This window comes from Arvicanthis niloticus, chromosome 28 (genome assembly GCF_011762505.2).
Source record: "Arvicanthis niloticus isolate mArvNil1 chromosome 28, mArvNil1.pat.X, whole genome shotgun sequence".
NCBI classification, from domain to species: domain Eukaryota; kingdom Metazoa; phylum Chordata; class Mammalia; order Rodentia; family Muridae; genus Arvicanthis; species Arvicanthis niloticus.
This window is the reverse complement of record NC_133436.1, coordinates 22,731,631-22,752,766: the sequence shown is the minus strand read 5'-3', so window position 1 is coordinate 22,752,766 and position 21,136 is coordinate 22,731,631. Positions and strand designations below refer to the sequence as shown.

Here is a 21,136-nt window from a genome sequence, read left to right as displayed (position 1 = left end):
TAACCGGTCACAGATTCCATGTCACTGATGACCCACTCTTGTGACTGTGCAATGGCTGTAAGATGTTCAGATGTGCTCGGGGAGAAAGTCCATGAAAACAAACACACAACAGATCTCTGCAGAGTTCTCTTGTCTGGCTCTACAGTGAGTCACTTATCTCATGGTGCTGAGTTACTTTTGGCCTTCTCTCTTGATCCCATGACAGGAGAAGACAGACTCAGAGAGACGTGGAATGAGGGATTTCCCCAAAGAGCTTGTATTACAGCCCCTCTCGGTGATGGTGTGACTCTCTTTCTCATGTGTTGCTCAACTCCTTCAGGAAGCTCCCCCCATCCCACACAGACACTGTAGGCGCTGATTTCCAGTAAGACGTTCACTGCAGGTTTTGGGAACTGAAAACAAAACAACCATTTCTGCACTACGAGGCTTTATACAACGTGAGGGAGAATGCAGGAGGGGCTGCAGTTCACACCACTTTTCCGAAGGTTTTATTGACTTTTCTGCAAGGGAGAAATCTCTGTGTCTTCCAGATACATAATTCATTTTATATATGTGTATGTCACACATATATGTATATGTCACATATATAGGTATATGCCATATACATGTATGTCACATATATATGTATATATCACATATATGTATATATCATATATAGGTATATGTCATATATATTTAGACTATAGGAATAAATAACACACAGTCTACTTGTCTTCTCTTTTTTGCATTATATATACATTCATCCAATGCTAGGTTATGCCCTTATAATCTCTAACTAGGAAACCCCAGGTAGGTTTCGTTCTTTATTTCTTCATCATTTCCTCCTTAATTAATGCTCTTGTCCTTGCACAGAAGCTCCTCCAGGCCTTTCTGTGTAACGCGCGTTGCCCACCTCCCCCGCCAAGCTCCCTCCTTCATGTCACTTCTGTGTACTATGTCAAAAGTTTGAAGTACCTTGGGTCTCTGAGACCCCCACGGCATTATTTACCCCCATCTTAGAAGGACAGCACTACTGCCACTGTAGACGGGAGCCCAGGGAACATTAATGGATCAAGATAGCTCTGTTCCGCTCTCTCTCTTAGAATTCTGTAAATAACGATTGCATTTCTTACTCCACATGTTGGGGTTTTTTCCCTATTTTGGTACCATTTTGTCTCTTCAGTTCAGTAGAAATATTTAACTTAGTAACCAATTAATAGCATAATTTAATGAATGAACTACAATGTGAAGTGATTTCAGTTTGTTTAAGATACTGAAGATATACTGGAGTCACATAAAATATGTTCTGGACAAAAAGATAATATCTGCTTAGGAATAAAGGCTAGGAGTCTAGGGAATTTCCCCATTGTACAGAATATGGCAAGTATTTAATGCATCCCACAGACAAAAGAAAATACCACTATATTCTTATTTCAAATTGATCGCATGTGAAAATATGCATGGAATGTAGGTACACGTTTATTCTTGTGAAAATGAGCCCTCATTCATACATGAATCAGTAAGACATGATTTCTGGGTAGGAAGGGGAGGTGAAGAAATGATGCAGAAGGACCATAGAGAATGTTCTAGAGGATCAAACACTGAATGGCTCCAGAATACCCTGAGATGGTTTTGTTTTCTGATCAGTTCTTGGGGTGACAGGGTGCAGTGGGCCACTGCATTTCCATGGGGTGGAAAACAATATGAGCAACCAGCCTGCTAAGAACTCAGGGCCAGATGGTGTACATTCAGGTCATGCTGAGCTGACGGTTCGGAAATGTCAACTCTGCAGAATGGTTGGAGTCAAATGATTCTTCAAGGTAACCGTGTTAAGACTTGTGTGTGCATCACCATGTAACATAACACTGTAAGCAGTGTAGTGAGTTAGATAGGATAGTGCTTTGAGGCATTAGATGCCAACCCTGCCCCCATGGGCTCTGGTAACTGTCCATGGGAATCAAACTCTAGTAAACGTGGTAGAAATCCAAAGTCGTGTCTCAGTATCTATCGGTCAACTGTTTCTTTAAGCAAATAACCAAAAGTCAGTCCCTTGGAAGGAGTGAATGGTGGAATGTTTCAGAAGTGTAACCAATTATCTTTTGATGATGAAAGCTAACAAAAGACTGTTCCATTCTTTGGCAGTGGTGGGTATTAAGATCCCATGACCTTTTACATGTCAGGCAAGCATGTTACCATGCATTTTCATCCACAGCTTCTCTGTTAAAGAAACAGTAACAACCAGCCAAGGTCTTTCCTCTTTCTCGTTATGCTTAGGCTCTAGGAAGCCATTTGTCAGCCTCCCTCTCCTCAGTGCATTCTCACTTGGAGAAGTGCTCAGAGGAGTTCTGGGAAGGATGAGGTCACTGTATGCAAGCTGGAGAGAAGCAAATGGGATGACTACAGATACAGGGAAGCCACCAAGTACCTTCTAGGGGACAAATGTGGTAGGTGACATTGCATAGGGTGAGGATATGCTTTGATTCTGTGTATCTTTAACTGTTTAAATTCTGAAAGTTGTTTAGAATGTGTATAAATGACTTTTTTCATGGTTGAGACAAAGTTTCTCATTAAGCAGCCAGAGAGAAGCAGAGAGAGAGAGAGAGAGAGAGAGAGAGAGAGAGAGAGAGAGAGAGAGAGATTGAGCATGGGTACCCCAATCACTTTCTCCATTTGGTTCAGTCTAGGACCCTAGCCCAAGGTGTGGTGGCACCTATGTTTAGGGTGGGTCTCCAGGCTAAATCAGATTAGGTTAGCCTAATCTAGAAACTCTCTCACAGATGTGCTCATCTACTTGTCTCCAGGGTTTTCTAGCTCTGTCAAGTTGTGATACGAGCTACCACATACTATTTATTGCATGTCTCTTTGTAGAAATTCTTTTGGTTTTCTCCTCCCCTACAGTGAAATTCTGTTTTTCCCCTTTCTTTTCTGTTTTCAACTTCTCTCCTCTTCTTTTGATAACTTCATAAAAGTATGCTCCCTCCCAAAATAGCTAGTCATTTATTTATGTAAAATCCTTCACTTAGTCTCATGTTTATCAGTATCAATTTTTTTTTTATGTGATACAGGTTGAGCCTCATCAGAAATGCTTGGGACCATGAGTATTAATGCATTTTGGATGTTCTATTTGGTTTAGTTTTGGGGTGTTTTTATATAGAACGTGTGTACACAATCCCCTGGCCTGAGGATGGGACCCAATGTATAATACAAAATCCACTTTTTTTGTGTCTTGTACATTTATCTGGAAGGTAATTTTATACAATATTCTTAATTGATTGGTTCATAAAACTGTTTATGCATCATAGATGAAGGGTTTTAGATTGTCTTTTCCCTTTGGGGATGCTATAGATTTGCATTTTGACAATGACCCATTATCAGATGAAGTCAAGTACAGTATTAGAACCGTGGTGCCATGTTTACACTCAGCTTTTTCTCATTCTGAGTGAGAATTTCTCATATGAATAAGTAAGGTATGTTTAATTTGTGTAACTAATAGTTATAAAAGCCTTTATATCTGTATCTGAAAAAATTGACTGATATATTTACATGACAAACCAAATATTTTGTTAGTTCATCAATTGAAGTGTACCACTGATTAAATAGAGCTTTTAAAGGAAGAACAGTTTCGAATTCCTGTGTAGAAAGTGGATGGAAGTCTAAATGAGACCTTTTCCCTTATTTCTTAGGTTACATAAAACACACGAGTGAGTTCCACATACTTCTGCTTCATTGGCACTAAACCAAATTTCTATTTTCTTTTCCTGTAGAAAAATGATCCTGTAGAGTTTTTGCATAGAGTGCAATACTAGGCTTCATGAGCTCACCCAACCCTGCCCTGATTACCTGGCTCTTAAAACTAGAGGAGGCTGGGTTAGAAGCAAAGGATTAAAAGATTAGCATAGGATACCAAAAAGATGAATGGAAATACAGTAAAAATAATATAGTTTTAATGTACTCAGTGATCATTTATAAAGGTTAAATATTGTCACCACAGCTGGAGCGCCTGCTCCTCTTACAGCCTCTCCCTTCCTGGAGGTACTTGAGTTCAGTGATGCTATGTAGTTTCACTTTTATTTACATGCATTTATGTATGTGTATTTGAGTGTCTATTTCATGTGTGTGCTCACAGAGACCAGAGAGGGTATCAGATCAGGAACTGGAGTAGACAGGCAGTTGTGAGTCTCAGTGAATGCCAGGGACTGAACTCGGGTCCTCTGGAAAACCATCAAATTGCCTCAACTCCCAGCCATCCCTCCAGTCCAAGTTCAGTGTTGTCAATCTCCATGCATTCCTTCCTGCTTTACTGCACTTGCGCGTATCCTTATATTTGCATCTTTCATGATTTATTTTAATAGTGCAAAAATATGCTATTTCTTATCTCTGTTTTTAGTTTAATATTTTATTGCAAAGATTAGAAACTTTTTGTTACGAGATGAGAGTTTTGTTGTAATAAATATAGCACAGTTTATTCAGTCCACTATTAAAAAACAAAACAAAACAAAACAAAACACCATGGTCATTGCTTCAACTCTAGTAAAACACTGAGTGCTGAAACTGATTTTCTCACATGCTGAGGTTTCTGTAGGGCAGTAGTTCTCAATCTTTCTAATACTGTGGCTCTTTAACATGGTTGATGACCCCAGTCATAAAACTGTGTTTTGTGTTGCTTCATAACTGTAGTTTTGCTATCGTTACGAATCATAGTGTAAGTATCTGTGTTTTTCAGTGGTTTTAGGTGACCCCTGTGAAAGGGTTATCTGACTCCCAATGAGGTGTCGACCTACAAGTCGAGAACCACTGCTGTAAAGAAACGGAGTCACCAGATCAAGAGAGCACAGCAATCTCCACATTATTAAGTCTCTGTTGTTCTTCACAATGTTTGGCTGAGTTGTGTTTCCACGATGAGCTTTCTGGTTGAGATAGAATTGTCTGTATCTGTATTTTGATGAGAAATGCTATGTACTTGTGGCCTTCATTTGAATCCTCCTTGGTATTGGTCACACAGGACACTGGATACTGACAAACAGTCACAGAGAATAGCACTCCCTGGTGTGGTCACCCGATGTCTCACACCCAGTGAGGGCTGACAGAGCGATGCAAGCATCTTAAGTCTTGCGATATGACTTGAGAACTTTCCTAAGCGTGGAATCGTTCTGAGTCATTTATTTCTGGTGATCAGAACCTGATGGCTTGCCACACTTCTGCTTTATTCCCACTTGTGGCAGTCTTCGAAGCTCCCACTTTGGCTATTTGTAAGACAATAGACTCAAAGCCATGAAAACTAAAACCAGTTTAAATTCTGAGGAAAACTGGAGCATGACCATGGGTTTGGTTGAGTAGTAATAACAAGGTTTGAGGGAGCTCCGCAAAGCCTATGCTACTGACAGTATGTGTGCTACAAGGCTGGGCTCACAGCTGGAACAGATGTTTCTAGGAACTTTCAACGCCTTATTCTGTGCCCAAGTGAGGAACCATATACAATTTCTACAGACTCTTCCCACTGCCAATGTGGAAATGCCTTTTTCTCTCTCAAGTATTTGTTAGGAGAATTGTATCACTTAAAAATAGGCCATTAGCAAATTATTTCTACTCGAGGAAGTCGGAAGATTTCTGAATCTATCTTTGGTATTAGGTAGGTAAGATCAGATCCCAGGGAACATATCCCTGCCCCTTCTGAAGTTTCATTTAGCTATGCCTATGTGTGCTGCCCAGTTGCACTCAGCATGCACAACTCGGATCCTACTTCAGGAAATGGACAAATGATTGGTTTGTTCTATGTCATGGTTCTCACACATCATGCTCTCTGGTCCAAAGAAAGTGTGGCTGTTGTGAATGATTCCATTTGTAATTGATTTGGGAACATAAAACTGTGAACTGTAGGAGACAATGGCCACAGCATCTCTACAGTACTTTGGAAAGATTTCACTTCATAAGTACTAATAACCTAAGGCAGCCATGTAGTTCAGCCTTTGCAATAGAAATTTGTTCCAAATCAGCGTGGACTTTTGTGCTTAACTGAGTTCTTTGTGGCCAGCTATCATTCCTGTGGCAGACAGATGCCTAAGTCCGAGGGAGTAGAGCACACAGCCAGTCTCCCTGCATTTGGCTTGTCATCCATCATCCCAGCCCATCTTCTTCCATGTTCCCTCAGCTGTGGGGAAAGGGGATGGAAGTAGCATTTTTAAAGATGAATCCTCTCAATTATCTAAAACTGTAAATAAATAAATAAATAAATAAATAAATAAATGTATCTGATTTTTATTTTAAGGGTGAACTCTGTAATTAGGCTTTGGACATATTCTTTTCAGGTGTCATAATGCCCACATGCAACTGACTTTGTTTTGCAGTTCAGTGTTGTCATAGATATTTAATCTCAACTGGAGGTTTCTATCCCATTTTAGATCATTCAGTTCCTAGATAAAAGACACAAAACATAGTAAGCGTTAATAGCACTAGGGCTGGGCAGTACCTTATAGGCTATTAGTATCTACTATAGCTACAATAATCACAAGTTATAACTTGTCTTGTTCCATCTGGCCACTCTTAACTACAATTGGTCAACCCTTATGGCCATGTTTTCAAGACTCATCTAGCCCATGGGGTCTTCTACTCTTTCTACCTATTTCTCTTTCAGGCCCCAAGCCCAGGAACTGAAACCCTGCATACCTCTCTTCTGCCCAACTATAGGCCATAGGCATCTTTATTAATCAATCATGGATAAGATACAGGGGCTGGGGTGGGGGCAAGGTTATTTAGCTTCACTTGTTGTTCGTGGGGCTCTCCTTGTCCATGAGGCAACCAGAGCAAGTATTTAGAGTTAAAATACATAGCAAAAGCCAAAACCACTGTTTTGGGTCTCCATAACTCTTAACTGACCAGTTCCGGTGATTGTCTCCTTGCAGGTTATCCAGGCTGTGTTCTTCGGCATCTGTGTGCTGACTGATCTCTCTAGTCTTCTGACCCGAGGTAGCGGGAACCAGGAGCAAGAACGGCAGCTCAGGAAGCTCATCTCTCTCAGGGACTGGACGCTGGCTGTGCTGGCATTTCCTGTCGGGGTTGTGAGTATGATGCAGGATGTACTTAGCACAGAAGAAATGTGGGTCCCACCTCAGACTTGGTGTTTGTCTGTTTTATTAATGAGGGCTCTTTATAGAAGAGCTCTTCCTCTAGCTGGCACTAGGGACAGAGCCCAGGACCTCATGGCTCGTCACCACTGAGCTACATGCCGTCCAAGGTGTCTGTGTTTGTTTTCCAATGCTGCCAACACTACAGAAATTCTCTCATGGACTGGATGTCTGAGGTCTGGGAATCCTAGAGCTGGTTTCTTTTGAGGCCTGTGTCTCTGGTTTCAAGAAGGCTGCTTTTACATTGTTGTATTCTCTTCCCCTGTGCCAGTCTGGGCCTCGGTTCCCTCTTCTTAAGAGATCCATTATATCAATCAAAATTCTCTAACAGCTGCACTTAACGTCACCTACCTCTTTAGTGCCCAAATGTCATGTTGTGAGATTTAGAGGCCTGAGATATATCTGTTGCTGAGGGATTTGCCATGCAAGCTTGAGGCCTGCAACCATCCCCAGGACCCATGTTAAAAAAACAAAACAAACAAGCAAACACCAAAAAAAAAAAAAAAAAAAAAAAAAAAAAACCCAACCCCAGACAAACAAACCCCAAACCAAACCATGTGTGGTGGTTTACATTTGTAACCTTAGTACTGTGGAGGAAGAGACAAGGACATCTCGGAGCCTACTTGCCCAGCCACAATATCAGACCAGTAAGAGACACTGTGGTATGGCTTCTGAGGCACAATACCTGAGATTGTATTCTGGCCTCCACATGTATGGGCACGTATACAAATATGTATACCCAGACACACAGATACATGGATTTGCAAGGCACATAGTTCAGCTCCTCGCATTTTCTTGAGCGTCCTGAACTTAACATAATAATTGAAAAATTAATAAGGGTAATTTCCCCTCGTTTTTTCCTGTGTCCCTGTGCATCTGCAATGACTTCAGAGATTCCTAAGTTCCTCTTTTTAACTTTTTCCATGTCTGTCATCACTGATGAAGGGTCTATAATGCCTCTATAGCTGTCTTCCCACAATATAGACCTTGCTCAACTGTCTTAGCTCTCTGAACTTAAGAGGAGATCAACACCAGCTGACACTTTACTTACCCAGCAGCACCATTAGCGAGTGTTGCTTTAAAAATGACGCTTGATGTGTGGGTCTGTCTGGCTCCATTGATTTTCTGTTTTCTGTTAGGTTCCCTCTGTAGCTCAGCCCCCTTCACAAGTCTGCTAATTTTCCATTGTCTGCATACAAACCATGTTTCTTTAAAGGCCTCATGAGACACCATAGATTTTAAACTTGTGTGTAGCCAGAAGAATGAGGAAATTTCTGTGTATCTGAGACTGAGAGAAAAAGTGTCTTATGTAATACAGTTTGAGAAATTTCAGTTGTTGCCTGGTTCTGGAACAGACGGAAGCTCCAGGGACGTGGCTAGCACATGTACCAAGCCCAAGTTCACCATGAGAAGTATCAGAAAGTTCTTTAAATCCTGCCGCTGGCTCTTTCCCGCATTTGCCAAGTCTGGGTTGGCAGAGACCTCTGAGTCATTAGTGCTGAGTTGCCATTTTCTGTGTGCTGAGTCGTATTTTCATGGTCGAAGTAGACCTGAGCTCCTGAGCCTAACACAAGGGTCAGAAGAACCTTAGACTCCAATCATAAGCCTGCGCATTCCCTCATCCCTTTCTTCGGAAGATCTCAAAGTGTTGCGCGCGCCTCCCGTGTCCCCTTTTCACCCGTGGAAGAGAAACACGAGAGGCAGAATTTGGGTGGTTACCACAGAGAGGGTTTAATCTTGTATCAGCAGACGAGAAAACCGCGGAAGGGCCAAAGACAGGAAGAGGCACAGCTTAAATACACCCTAGAGTGACGTGTTCACTTCTGATTGGCTGTTCACTCATCACCCCATATTACGCCCCGGGATGGACAGTGACTTTTGGCGCGCTTTTGCCTTTTTGCACCTGCGCAGTTAATTGTTTACTAGTGGGAGGACAGGATGTCTGCGCCATCTTGGAATGGCGAATGTATCACCGCTGACCACGGCTTCCTACATCAAAGCATAAATGTTCAGATGGAAGCTGTCCAGGAATTTAAAGCTATAAGCATTATAACTCAAAATCTCCTGCTTAAATGGTTATATGTATATTGTAAACACACAGTTATTAATTATGTACATAGAATTGCAAATATATATTATTGCATACATATAATTTTATTTTTGCCTTTATACAATTAAAATACTGAGCCAGTATGCTAACACAGATATATAATCAATCACAGCACTCTGGAGGCTGAGGTAGGAGATTGTTGATTCAAGCCACCCTGGGCTGCATAGTGAAATCTTGTCTCAGAAGGTAAATTCATCCACCTTCTATGAATCACTTGAGAGAAAATCCCCATAGCATAAATTGCAATGACATGTACTTTCTGTACAAAAGAATCATACCTTGAAATCCAAGTGTCAGTGTGTGGAATTATCTCTGTGATTCAGAAGGGAGAGGAGTAATACTTTTCATCTCCACCAAATGCACTTAACTGGTGTCACACAGTGCACCTTCTTATCATGTGCAGATACCTCTGCTGCTAAGCTCCTGACAGCAGGCCTTGTCTTGTCCCCGAGCCTCAATACTCACAGTGCTTCCTGCAGGAAGTGATCAGAGCTCTGCAGATTCACAGAGCAAATTAGACTCAGTGGTTGATCAGGTGTGCAGAGTCAGATTTATGTAGCTCTCTTCTCTTGGCATAGATGACTTTGTCACTGTTTCTAGTTTGTCTAGTCTCATTACTGAGTCATTTCGCACTTTCCATGTTCTCCCTAAGTTTTAAGAACAACTTTCACATGTTTTGTTCTCTCACCCTTCCCATTCCCTCATCTTTCCCCATGCTGACAAACGTCTTTGTAGGTGTTCTCTACACTCGAGATGGTTTCCACTCTTTCTCCTCCTTCCTCTGTTCTGCCATTGACTTTGCAACGGTCTGCCCAGGTCTCACCACACTTCACTCTAATGCAGAAAAGAATCACTTTGAGTTGAAAGAAAAAAAAAAAGAACACCTGACAGATGGGCTAGTCTAAGAGTCCACTAATTTTATTGCAAGGTCTATTTATGGGTGATAGAAATTTAAAGCTATAAGCATTATAACTCAAAATAAATATTCACTGGAACACATTTGTCATTTACTCTTACCTTTCCCTTCCTCGGGTAATTTCCCCTCATTTTTTTCCTGTGTCCCTGTGCATTTGTAATGACTTCAGAGATTCCTAAGCCCCTCTCTTAACTTTTCCCATGTCTGTCATCACTGACGAAGGGTCTATATTGCCTCTATAGCTGTCTTCCCATAATATAGACCTTGCTCAATGTTCTTTCCTTCATGCATCGATGCTCTGAGAAATCACGACGGGGGGAGAGAGGCATGTCACTCTCCTGGAGGTTCATGGCCTAGAGGACTTTACCTCACCTGGAGAGCCCTTGGCTGCAGAAGGATGAGCTTAGCATTAGTGCCTAGCATCCAGTGGGCACGCGGTTATAATGCCTGAAGCTATCTGTAGCCTAAGAATGCTTATCAGGTCAGGTGATTAAGGTTAGCATGTGAAGCAAGAACTTTTACATCTCGATCAACACAGAACCTCACAGGCAAAACATCTCAATATCATCTCCATGTCTGGGAAGCAGTGGCCTGGCTTAAGCCTCCTAAGGAGAAAGGTGGAGAGCCTGGGCTTTGAACCCTCTGTAGTCCCCAGAGATGTGCCCAGCTCCATTATTCTGGTTAAAGGGTAACTGCCAACCTCACAAAGTTGTCCCTGCTGTTAGGTACTGGCCTCTTGTGTCACTCTCTCTTGGTCAGTTTGTGATTGGGAAAGCTTCATGTTTTATTAGGCAAAGAACATAAAAACAAAACAGTAGAATGTATCATCGCTGCTCAAACTGCTCTGAAACAAATTTCTTGGCTAGAGCTTTTCTTGGTCTGTGGTCTGTCTGTCTGTCTCTGTCTCTATGTCTTCCCTCCCAGTCTCTTTCTCCCACAACCAAAGCAGCAGGAAAGACACTCATAGGGCATCTAGGATTGGTAGATTTTTACTTTGGTGCTTCCTCCAGGAACAAGGTTAATTGTGAATGGACAGTAATTGCTTTATTTGAGTATGAAGTAATGAAAAAGATTTGGAGAACACTGGACCTTACACAGGCATCTTCATTGTCCCTTTTACCCCAAGGGTATGTAAAAACAATGAAACATCCCAACCACAGATAATTAAAGTGTACTTTTGACTCACTCTGACTTGGGGGACCAGGCAGGGTGGCTTACTCAAACATAACTTGTATGGTCCACTGCAGTGTTGACTCCCATAAGCGGCAAAGCTGGTCTTGATTAGGGGTGCTAACCGGCAGATACCACTCCCTGAATCTTGTAGCTCATTTTGCAGGGCTAATCTTAGGGAGGCTGTTCTTACCATGAGCGCTTATTTCTCAACTCCGTTGCCCTTCAGAGAATTGTTATAAACAATTCTGTGGTATTATGTGGTCTGGAAGCACGGAAGTTTCTTAGGAGCAGTCCAGGGAAGCCCTTTTTGTGTCCCACGACTTCACTGACACTTGAGCCAGCAGATCCCATTTTAATTAAGAAAGTAGGTACAATTTTAACTACAAAAGAAAATACAAGAGCTTGAAGATGCCCCTCTCAGAAATCCTAAGTGTGTCTCTGACTGCTATGTGTTTCCGTTCATTGAAGCCCTGTTGCGGGTAATATTTACAAAATGCCGCTGCATGGGCCAACTATCTAAGTGGTGGCGATTCTGGCCGCCATGGTCCACAGTCAAACAAGTCCTGAGGCCAAGAGCAGCGCTGCTGCTCGTCTCAGACCACTGCTCAGGCCCGCCAGAAGCACTGGCCCTGGCACCCACGAGACACCATCATGGTGGCTAGATCAGCCAGTCCACCCCGCTGTCCACAATGCTTGGCTGAGCCCAGATAACCGCCATCCCGCAGTACCTGGTAGAATGAAGACTCTTAATACTTAACGACTCTCCAGTTGGTACATATATTTGGTAATGCTCAATTGACAAGATGCCCACACAATTAGAATTGTTAACACAATTAACTAACCTCGATGTGAATAACTACCTGAGACTGCTAAAGACACGCAGACGTCTCCGGCCATCTTCTCTCTTGCTCTTCCTACCTGCGGCTCCTCGCTCCTCCTCTTCCTCTCCTCTTCCTCTCCTTCCCTTCTTCGCTCCTCCCCAATCGCTCCACTGCAAACAATGTAGCAGCAGCAGGAAACCCCCCTGCTCCAAAGCCCATGCAGCCTATACAGCAGCAGGTGCTGGGCTTGACCAGTACCCATAACCAAATCTTACCATGGCACCAGTATATCTTTGTCCTGGTGCTGACTTGGTTGCTCCAGTCCAGATGCTGCCCTAACCATCCCAATGTGGAGAAGTAAATATCCCCCAAGGGGTGGGTCTGTGGAAGCCCCAGAGGTTTGGATCCTGGGATGAGCATCAGTCTGTCTGTCGGGGTGTCAGTGCAAATCCGCATGTGCATAAATGAGCATCTGTCCTTTGGACTGAATTTAGTTTCAAAACTGTTTGCTAAGTAACTATTTCTGGTATTATAATCATGTAAACACTCAAAGAGTTTACATGTACGGACCAACTGTAGTCTCAGACTCGTGAAGAAGACTATGGTAGCTCTCTCATAAATACAAGGAAAACTAAATTCGAAACCTCATTGAAAGTGCAGAGAAAAGAGAACATTGTAGTTCCCTAGAGTATTCATTATATTAGCTAAATCCAAGCTATCTTTAAAGTTTTTGAGGCGTGTGTAAGTTTGGATTGCTATACTCCTATAATTAAAACAACAAGAAACATTATTTTCTTGTTGACTTTTAAATACAAGAGTGGGCTTAGATGGGAAAAATACAATTAAGTATTAATCGCTAATTAATTAGGATTAATTGCTAAATAACTTTTTTATTATGCTATTTAATTTGTGTATGTGTATGAATATATATATGGTTGTATGTAAGTGTGTGGGGAGCATGCTATAGCTTATGGAGATCAGAGGACAACTTTCCAGAGTTGATTCTTTCCTTCTGCCATGTGGGTCCCACGGTTACAACTCAGGTTGTCTGGCCGAGCAGTAACTGCCATTAGGTGGTGAACCAGCTCAACAGCCTTTAGTTACTAGTTTTAATATATGTTAATCTAACACACAATGGAAATTAATTTGATTCTAGTTGAGATTACAACCAAAACCAAATCTGTTTCCTTCTTTTTTGAGACCTAAAGGGAAATATTTTTGAAGCCTCATTTAATTTATTCTGTAAATTCTGGATATAACTTTAAAATACACGTAATACATTTTTTTCATGTAAGTATCTAAAATCAACCCCTTTTCTAGTTTCTTAAAGAAACTAACTAGCTGTTATCTTGTTTATGTAAATCTTCCTTTTCTTTCTTTTTGCCTCTGGGATTAAAATGAAAACATGAGTCAATTAATAGTTCATTGTAAAACCTGATTTGCAGTAGTGGGCACAGGTGCTTGCAGCCTGGTGACCTTAGTTCGATCCCTGGGCCACTGTGGAAGGAGAAAACTGACTTCAAAAAACTGTCCTCTACTTCTCTTGATCCATGTCACAAATGCCCATACACACATGTGCCCCCTCCACAGTAAGTAAATATATTAACCAAAACCGTGTCTGCTTTCTGTTGAGTTAATCATATGCTTGCCCCTCCACATGAACAAGGAGTTGAGTTTAATTTTCCAGTGGTAGAAGGTTCATAGGTGAAGAGCCCTTCAAAAGCAAGTAGGCAAAATTATATGTTATAATCTATTGCAAGATAGATTTAAGTGCAGGGTCTCACTGCAGTAAGACATTTGAATTTGTCAGATTTCACCTAAAGGAGACCAGCCTTACTAATTAGCCACATTGGCATGTGCATAGAAGTGGACAGTAAACAGCCTTGTGTCTAAGGTGGTTCTGGAAGACTTCTCAGAAATACTGATTTTGAGCTTCATTTTGAGAGGTGAGTGCTGGGAATTGAACTCCAGTTCTTTGAAAAAAAAAAAAAAATCCATCACGTGCTCTTTAGAGAATGTCCGTATTTTTTAATGCTGGATCTTACTTGATTCATACATAGATGGCAACAGACATCCTAGGAATATGGGCTGCCCTGGTGAGACCTGTGTCATGCTGGGGCATGCATGAAGGGACTGTCCTCTCAGTCCCACTTTGTTTCTTTGCTTTTCTGTTTCTTATTCACACAGTAGGGATGGTAAAGGACTATGAAATAAGAATCTTAAATGTAAATCAGTGGTATGCTCAAGTGTAAAGGCATGAATGAGAAGAAGTTATAACATTGGCAAGTGAACCTAAGGAGATTTCCCTCTCCCTGTTGTTTGTCTTACAAAATCACTATGAAATAAGATGAATGCTTTCACACAGATGCATATGACTAGACAGAAACAAGTGTCACTGTTCCTCTGTCCAGGGAATAAAATGAGCGAGCAAGTGCCCAGGGGAATAGTGTCACAGTAGAAAAAAAAAATCAGTATTGAATCAACAAAGGAAAAGAGCCTCCAGATGTATCTACATAGTTAATGTTTATGTCTGAAGATCCAGAAGTGCTAACTCTGGTGTTGCTCCACCCCCTATTATCTTGGGGGTTTTGAGAACACATCATGTACCCAGGGACCTTTTGCTGTTGCCTCTGGTTTTAGTCTAGCCTGTAAACAAGCAATTCCACTTGGGCTTCCCAAAGTTCTCACGAGCTCCCTTCCCTGGATGGTATAACCTGAGAGCTAAGTTCTGTCTTCTAACCCCTGTTCTCCCTTTGGTCCAGGTACAGTACTAATGAGTGCTCTGCTCAGTGAGCTGTTTACTTCCAGCACTTACGGATGAGTTGCCAATATTCTCACCAATTTCCCATATGGGTTGAGCTACCAGTGTATGGTTGTAGCAACTGGTTAAATGATGCTACAAAACCAATCGGGATGGAACCTAAACGTTCGCCAAGAGGAATGCTTGCTCTTAAGAATGTTGCCTAAGCGTTCTGACCCAGAAGACTCAATGTCTGCCTTACTGACATTTTCAGTCCTTCACATTGAGCCTGAACTGCCCAACATTTCTAACCTGGTGGGCATATCACAGTAAGGAAAGGTGGTCTGTAGAGTCCAGACAAAAATTCTATTTTGCCTTTTTTTAAAGGCTACTGAGACACTGTTGATGTGCACTGTTGTTGATAGACGGTTTTGTGTTATTGACACCATTGATTTTTACAGTTTTATAGGACTGTTTGAAAAGTACCTGTTTTGTTAAGAAAGAAAAATATTTCCTACTTTGTCTTCTCATTTCAGCAATTGTATATAGACTTAAGTATCACAGGCTTACCCAATGTGTTTTTTAAAGTATGTTAAAATAAGTTTTTATCATGTGGATTAACTACATTTTAAAATAGGGAAAAGGTAGCTAATTATATTTGGTATTGTGTTGAAAATAACTGCAGGTTCTAAGGAGCCAAATTTTGTAGCTTCACAACCATAATTTTTTTTTTTTTTTAGCATGAATGATCTAGTACATTCCATTCCAGCACATATCCTAATAAATGAATTATACTTAGTTAAAAAATTTTTACTATGAATTCCTGAAAGCCATTTTGATCTGCTTCATCAAATACACTTGCCATTAAGTCTACTTGTAAATTTGTAATGTTTGGACCTAACTATTTTTGACAAGGATTTGAGGTGGTAGTTAAGTCCCTTCAGATAGTCAGATTCATTCCAGCCTCAGCTTCCTGTGTCACTGTGTTGTTTAACAAAGAACTCCTGAAAACAATCTTGACTGGATAAGTGCCTTCATGATGTAAGAGACTCACAAGAATTTTCTTACATTCTTATATACCCTCAAAGTGGGCAGAAACTTTCTAGGTAGACTGACATATTCAACCAAGTTGTGTTGAGCATTAAACACAAGCTAATAACTATCATGTCATTTTACTAACTCTTAATCATACCTGAGACATTAGATAACAAAAAGATAACAAGAAACACTTGTTTCTTCAGGTTGTGCTAATGGAGGGAAAACTTGCCATCCATGTAGGTCATGGCAGCTGGCTCTCTCTGTTTCTGTCATGTTCAGGAAAAGTATTTGACATTTTGATGTTTGATAAGCAGTGTTTGTGCCTGAAGAGCCTCAAGCAAAAGGAAAAGAGTGTGAGGTTTGAATGAGAAATGTCTCCATAGGCTCATGTATTTGATCACTTAGTCCAAAGTTGGTGGTACAATCTGAGAAGGTAATGGACCCTCAGGAGATAGACCCTTTCGGGAAGAAATATGTTAATGAGGGTGGACTGGTATAGGATATTTGACCACACTGTAAACCCTGAGATTGTGTTTTTCTAGTTGTGGTGTGGCTCAGCCCTTAGCACACACCTTTAATCCCTCTGGCTGGAATACAGACACACCCTTAGTACACACCTTTAATCCTAAACAGTGAGGGTAAAGTTAATTTGTAGAAGGAAGTACACTTGTTTGAAAGTGATTTCTAATTGAGTGACAGACAAAGTGATGAATCAGAAAGATTTGACAGGATAGGATATGCCCAACTCTTATGAGGAGAGGAAGGTGAAGTTACTTAAGAGGGACCAATGCAGAGAGAGGGAGGAGACAGTTTTACTGGGACAGTTTTACAGAGACAGATTGCAGAAAGAGAGAGCAAGCTAGACACAGCCAGAGAGAGAAGATTAGAACAGATTGCTAGAGTTAGTTTGAGGCCAAGCAGAGCAGTTCGATCAGAGGTCGAGAGACAAGCCATATTGAATCAGTCAGCTTGGATAGGAGTTTGAGCCCGAACAGCTGAACTGAACCAGCCAGCCAGAGCTCAGAAAGAACAATAAAGTGTAAGCATATACATCAATAAGTCTTAGAGACTGATTAGATTTAGTAAGTCTTAGGCCCAGATTAGATTTTCCACAGTCTAGAAGCTTCCAGGACGAGGCCTAGGTTAGCAGACGGAGTCGGTAAACCTCACAAGCAACAGTTACTTCAAGCAAATAAAAGTTATTTTTACAGTGGGCTTTAAGGTTTCGTAGCCTGACCCTGTTGTTCTGCCTCCTGACTGTGCAGCTAGCCTCACACTCCCTCCTGACACCCTGCCTCCCTAGTGTGATGGAATTATAAACCAAAGTCAGTATTTTCTTCTGTGACTTGCTTTTTTGTTCATGGTTTTTTATCACAGCAACAGAAAAGTAACTCGTGCAGGTAGTAAGGGAAGAGAAAGGGAAAGAAAATACCCCCATGAAATGGTTCTCTCCCAGTTCCTTGATTCTTTTGACAGATCAGCATCAAAACCTGTGTTTTTTCCCATCTTGTTGTTTTCTTAAACTGCAAATCCTCTAGTAACTGGTGGTTGTCACCCCTTGTTCTTCATTTAGCAGAAGGGTGCTTCATATAGACAGACAGGTAGGCAGACAAACACACACACACACACACACACACACACACACACACACACGGTAGGGGAAATGGTGAGAGAGAAAAATCGATAATGGGTCAGCGATTCATGAGGTGGCTGAAGTAGAGAATTCATATTAAATTCGAAGGGAAGCTGCCTTCCAGGGCTGTCAAGCAGACTGCTGACACATGGAATTCGCAGCTGCATCTTTGGCCTCTTTTGGCTGCTTTACTCTCTGCTTTACTTATAGCAGAGATCACCACTGAAAAATTTAAAAATGAAACGTGGAAGTCCACACAAAGTTCCCATAGTAAGCATTTATAAATTTATAAAGAAACTCCTGAGACATGTCCTCCTATGACTACTCATATTTGGGGAATAATCATATTTTCAAATGTGCCTTCACTTAGTGATGTTCATGCTTAAAGCTGAAGAGAATATTATTCTTAAAAGAAAATAGAGTCTTGATGTGGTGTCGATATAAAGACATGAAACATGTTCAGTAATGCCCCCCTCAGATTTGTTCCTACTTGCCACCTAAGTGCAGAGTATGCTGTTCTTCTCTGTTATGCACAAAATATTTGCCTAGTTGTTTATGCATGTAGTCTAGGATGACCAAAACACAGAAAATCATAACCTTCGTCCTATCACCAAAGCAACTCAAACTCAATGGGAAAGGCAGTTGTGGGTTCCTTGGCATCCTGGCACAGTGCTTAGATATTTGGTTTTATCAATCTTCATTAAAATACACTTTTAATAAATGAATTTATATTAATGAATGATTATAGAGTACATTTTAAAATAAATTTATAAAATATGATGAGAAGAGACATTCAGGCCGACATGAGCATCTAAGCTCTCTGTTACAAGCAAGGTAACTTTGACAGAGCCAAAAGGAAGCCAGAAGATTTCTAGATGAACTTGAAATCAAAGGAAGCTGTGGTAATTGGGTGGTACTGACAGGTGATAAAATTATTTGATTTTTATGCATCATTTTTATACTGCATGTTTTTGCTTTCTAGGTAGACCAGAAAGCTCTCTTGGTGATGACCAGATGGCTTTGCTTATACAAAGCTGTAGGTGCTCTGTTGCTTTTGAGTACCTAACGACTGCTCACGACTGTGGTTGCCTATTTCTTGTTTCCTCATCTTTTTTGGAATGCTGGCGTTTATTTAGCCACCACTCACCTTCCAGTATTAGAATAATATTTACAGTAATGCTATTTTTATATCACTGAATGTGAGGTTTCATTGACCTCGTCACATGTTGGATGCTTCAAAAAAAAAAAAAAAAAAGGACAATTCAATTAATCCATTAGGCTTTATTAGGTTATGTAAATTAGATTTTTCTTAATTTTATTCTCAGATCACAACCTTAAATTCCAGTTGTATTCAACTAGACAGCTCTCCTGTGTACTTGAGGCTCCCCTTTAGATAATTATGTTAATGTAATTGTATATATAGCTAGACTGTAGCTCCCCCTTTACTAAAATTTCAAGAGGAATGTAGAAACAGCAGGGGTTTGATTAGTTAATGCTTTTACAATGGGCAAGCGTTTACAGGTTGCTTTAGAAAATAAGCTGTTTACATCACTGCTAATTGATTGACAGTGGTTCTCAAACATTAAACATGTCTGCATGAGAGCTGTATGAGGACTTGATTAATTATTTTGTCTGCTATCACTTGTCAAAGAGAAAAGGATTTATCTCATTTATTTTGATGTGGAATTCAATTTAAAATGGATCTAACTTTGAATTCCTAAAAAGTTTAGCTATTGTATCCATAAGGCTAGGATGACCACATGATGGGAGTGATCTCGGCTGTATGAGACATAAGGCAAACATTAGGGAGTAAGCCTCATATTCATCTCGGTAGGGATGATCCAGACTCAAATCATTGCAGGACCCATCCAAGCAAGCTGATATTCTAGGGAGTAACATGCATTTAAACAATCAGGAGTATGAGCAAGGCAAGGCTCAGACATTAAGTCAGGAGCAGCAGATAGTCAGTATTGCTTCTTTATCCTATAGAGAGGAATTTTCTAGAAGGAGGATGCACATGGTCAAATATTCCTATTGAGATGCTTCAAATTCCACTAATATACTTAGGACAAAGGTGATAGTTTTTCACTATTTATCTCACATTTAATTCTGCTGCCTTATGGCTTCATGTATCATGTCTGGTCTAGAGCACTAACAGTGAATTTTAAAGTATGTGTCCAAATGCTTTGACTCCGTGTGTCTTTGTGCACACTTGTGTATGTGCACATTTGTGAAAGTCTTTGTCTTCTTGACAAGTGCAGGCTTTTCTAGAGGACTCAGAATTAGTTCTGGAAATTTATGGCATTTAATTCATTCATGCATCCATATGTTTATCCATGTGAAAGTATCTAATACATTTTATGTACAACCAAGTGTTTACAGGGTGTAAAAGCAATTATGTTAGGATCCTTACCATCTGCCTCATACTCTGAGTTGGTTCTTATTCTTTCTGATGCTGGGAAAGTGATTTAATTTCTCTAAGTTTTTTTTCTTCATCTATAAAACCAGAAACATAATCCTAGATATTGCTTGGAATTTGCTTATCAAGTCTCCCACCCCATATATTCTAGAGGCTACACAACTGTAATCTAATCATACTAAAGCAGTGAGAAAGATTACATTTCTAAAACCATTTAAGAATGAAAAAACATTTGTAGTAATAGAAAGAAACCAGTGATTGCCAAGTGTAGGCCACCGACCCGACTCGGCTGATCAAGATGGCGCTGGCCTCAGCCTCTGGTATCAGCTACTAGTAAATAGTGCACTGCGCATGCCTCAACTCAGTTTGGCGCCAACCCCTCCCGAACGGGGTATGCTAATGTGGTATGCTAATGAGGCACTGCAGTTCTGACCAATCGCGCACCTCCACGCGCTCCCCCCCCCCCCAGGGCTGAGGGTATATAAGCAGCTTGCCCGGGGCATTCGGGGTCTCCTCCTGAAAACTAAAAGAGCGCTTCTGCAATAAAGGCTGTTGAGAAGGATCCAGTTGTTCGAGTCTTCCTTACTGGTTGAGTGGGCACGACAGCCAAGTACAGGCAGGGTGAACTACACAGGGTTGGTGTGGGGGATTTCTTTGTGACAAGGAAACTCTTCTGTGGTCAAGGTCATTGACAGTGGCTCTACAAATGGGTGCTGTGATCAATTTCATAGTACAGCATACTTTACTATTTTCTCACAGAATACGTTTAAAAACTGGCACAATCCATATATAGTCTTTTTAGTCTTTTTATAGTCTTTTTAGCTAATGTACAACAGCATCCAGTATAAAGGTTTGGCTTGCTAGGTAGACCAGAAAGCTCTGTTGGTGATAACTAAATGGCCTTGTTTACGCAAAGCTGTAAATGCTCTGTTGTTTTGAGTACCATGGCTGTGGAAGATGATACCACTAGGGAAAGTTAGATAGCTGGGCCATGTGGTAATTCTATTGTTAGGTTTTTGAGGAACCTCCATGCTACTTAAAATCTTCATACTAATTACACTACTGGCTGCACCAGTATGAGTTCCCACCAGCAGCAAAGTAGTCCTCCACATCCTTGCCAGAGTTTACTATCATTTGTTTTCCTGAGAATAGCTATTTTGACTGTAGGGAGATAGAATCTCAAAGC

At 40.9% G+C, this 21,136-nt stretch overlaps 1 protein-coding gene across 10 annotated transcripts in view; it reads left to right on the top strand.

Annotated features, from left to right (window-relative positions):
- Aig1 (androgen induced 1) overlaps positions 1–21,136 on the top strand; it is a 215,036-nt gene that overhangs the window by 29,909 nt on the left and 163,991 nt on the right. For 7 of the 10 annotated variants that reach the window (XM_076926893.1, XM_076926896.1, XM_076926894.1 and 4 more), the window contains exon 2: positions 6,879–7,034. The exons of 2 other annotated variants lie outside the window; for them this stretch is intronic. In XM_076926893.1, coding sequence (XP_076783008.1) covers positions 6,879–7,034 — 156 coding nt within the window. Of the gene's footprint in view, positions 1–6,878; positions 7,035–21,136 lie in introns of those variants that run through there. One more of the 10 variants, XR_013108022.1, reaches the window with a different exon arrangement.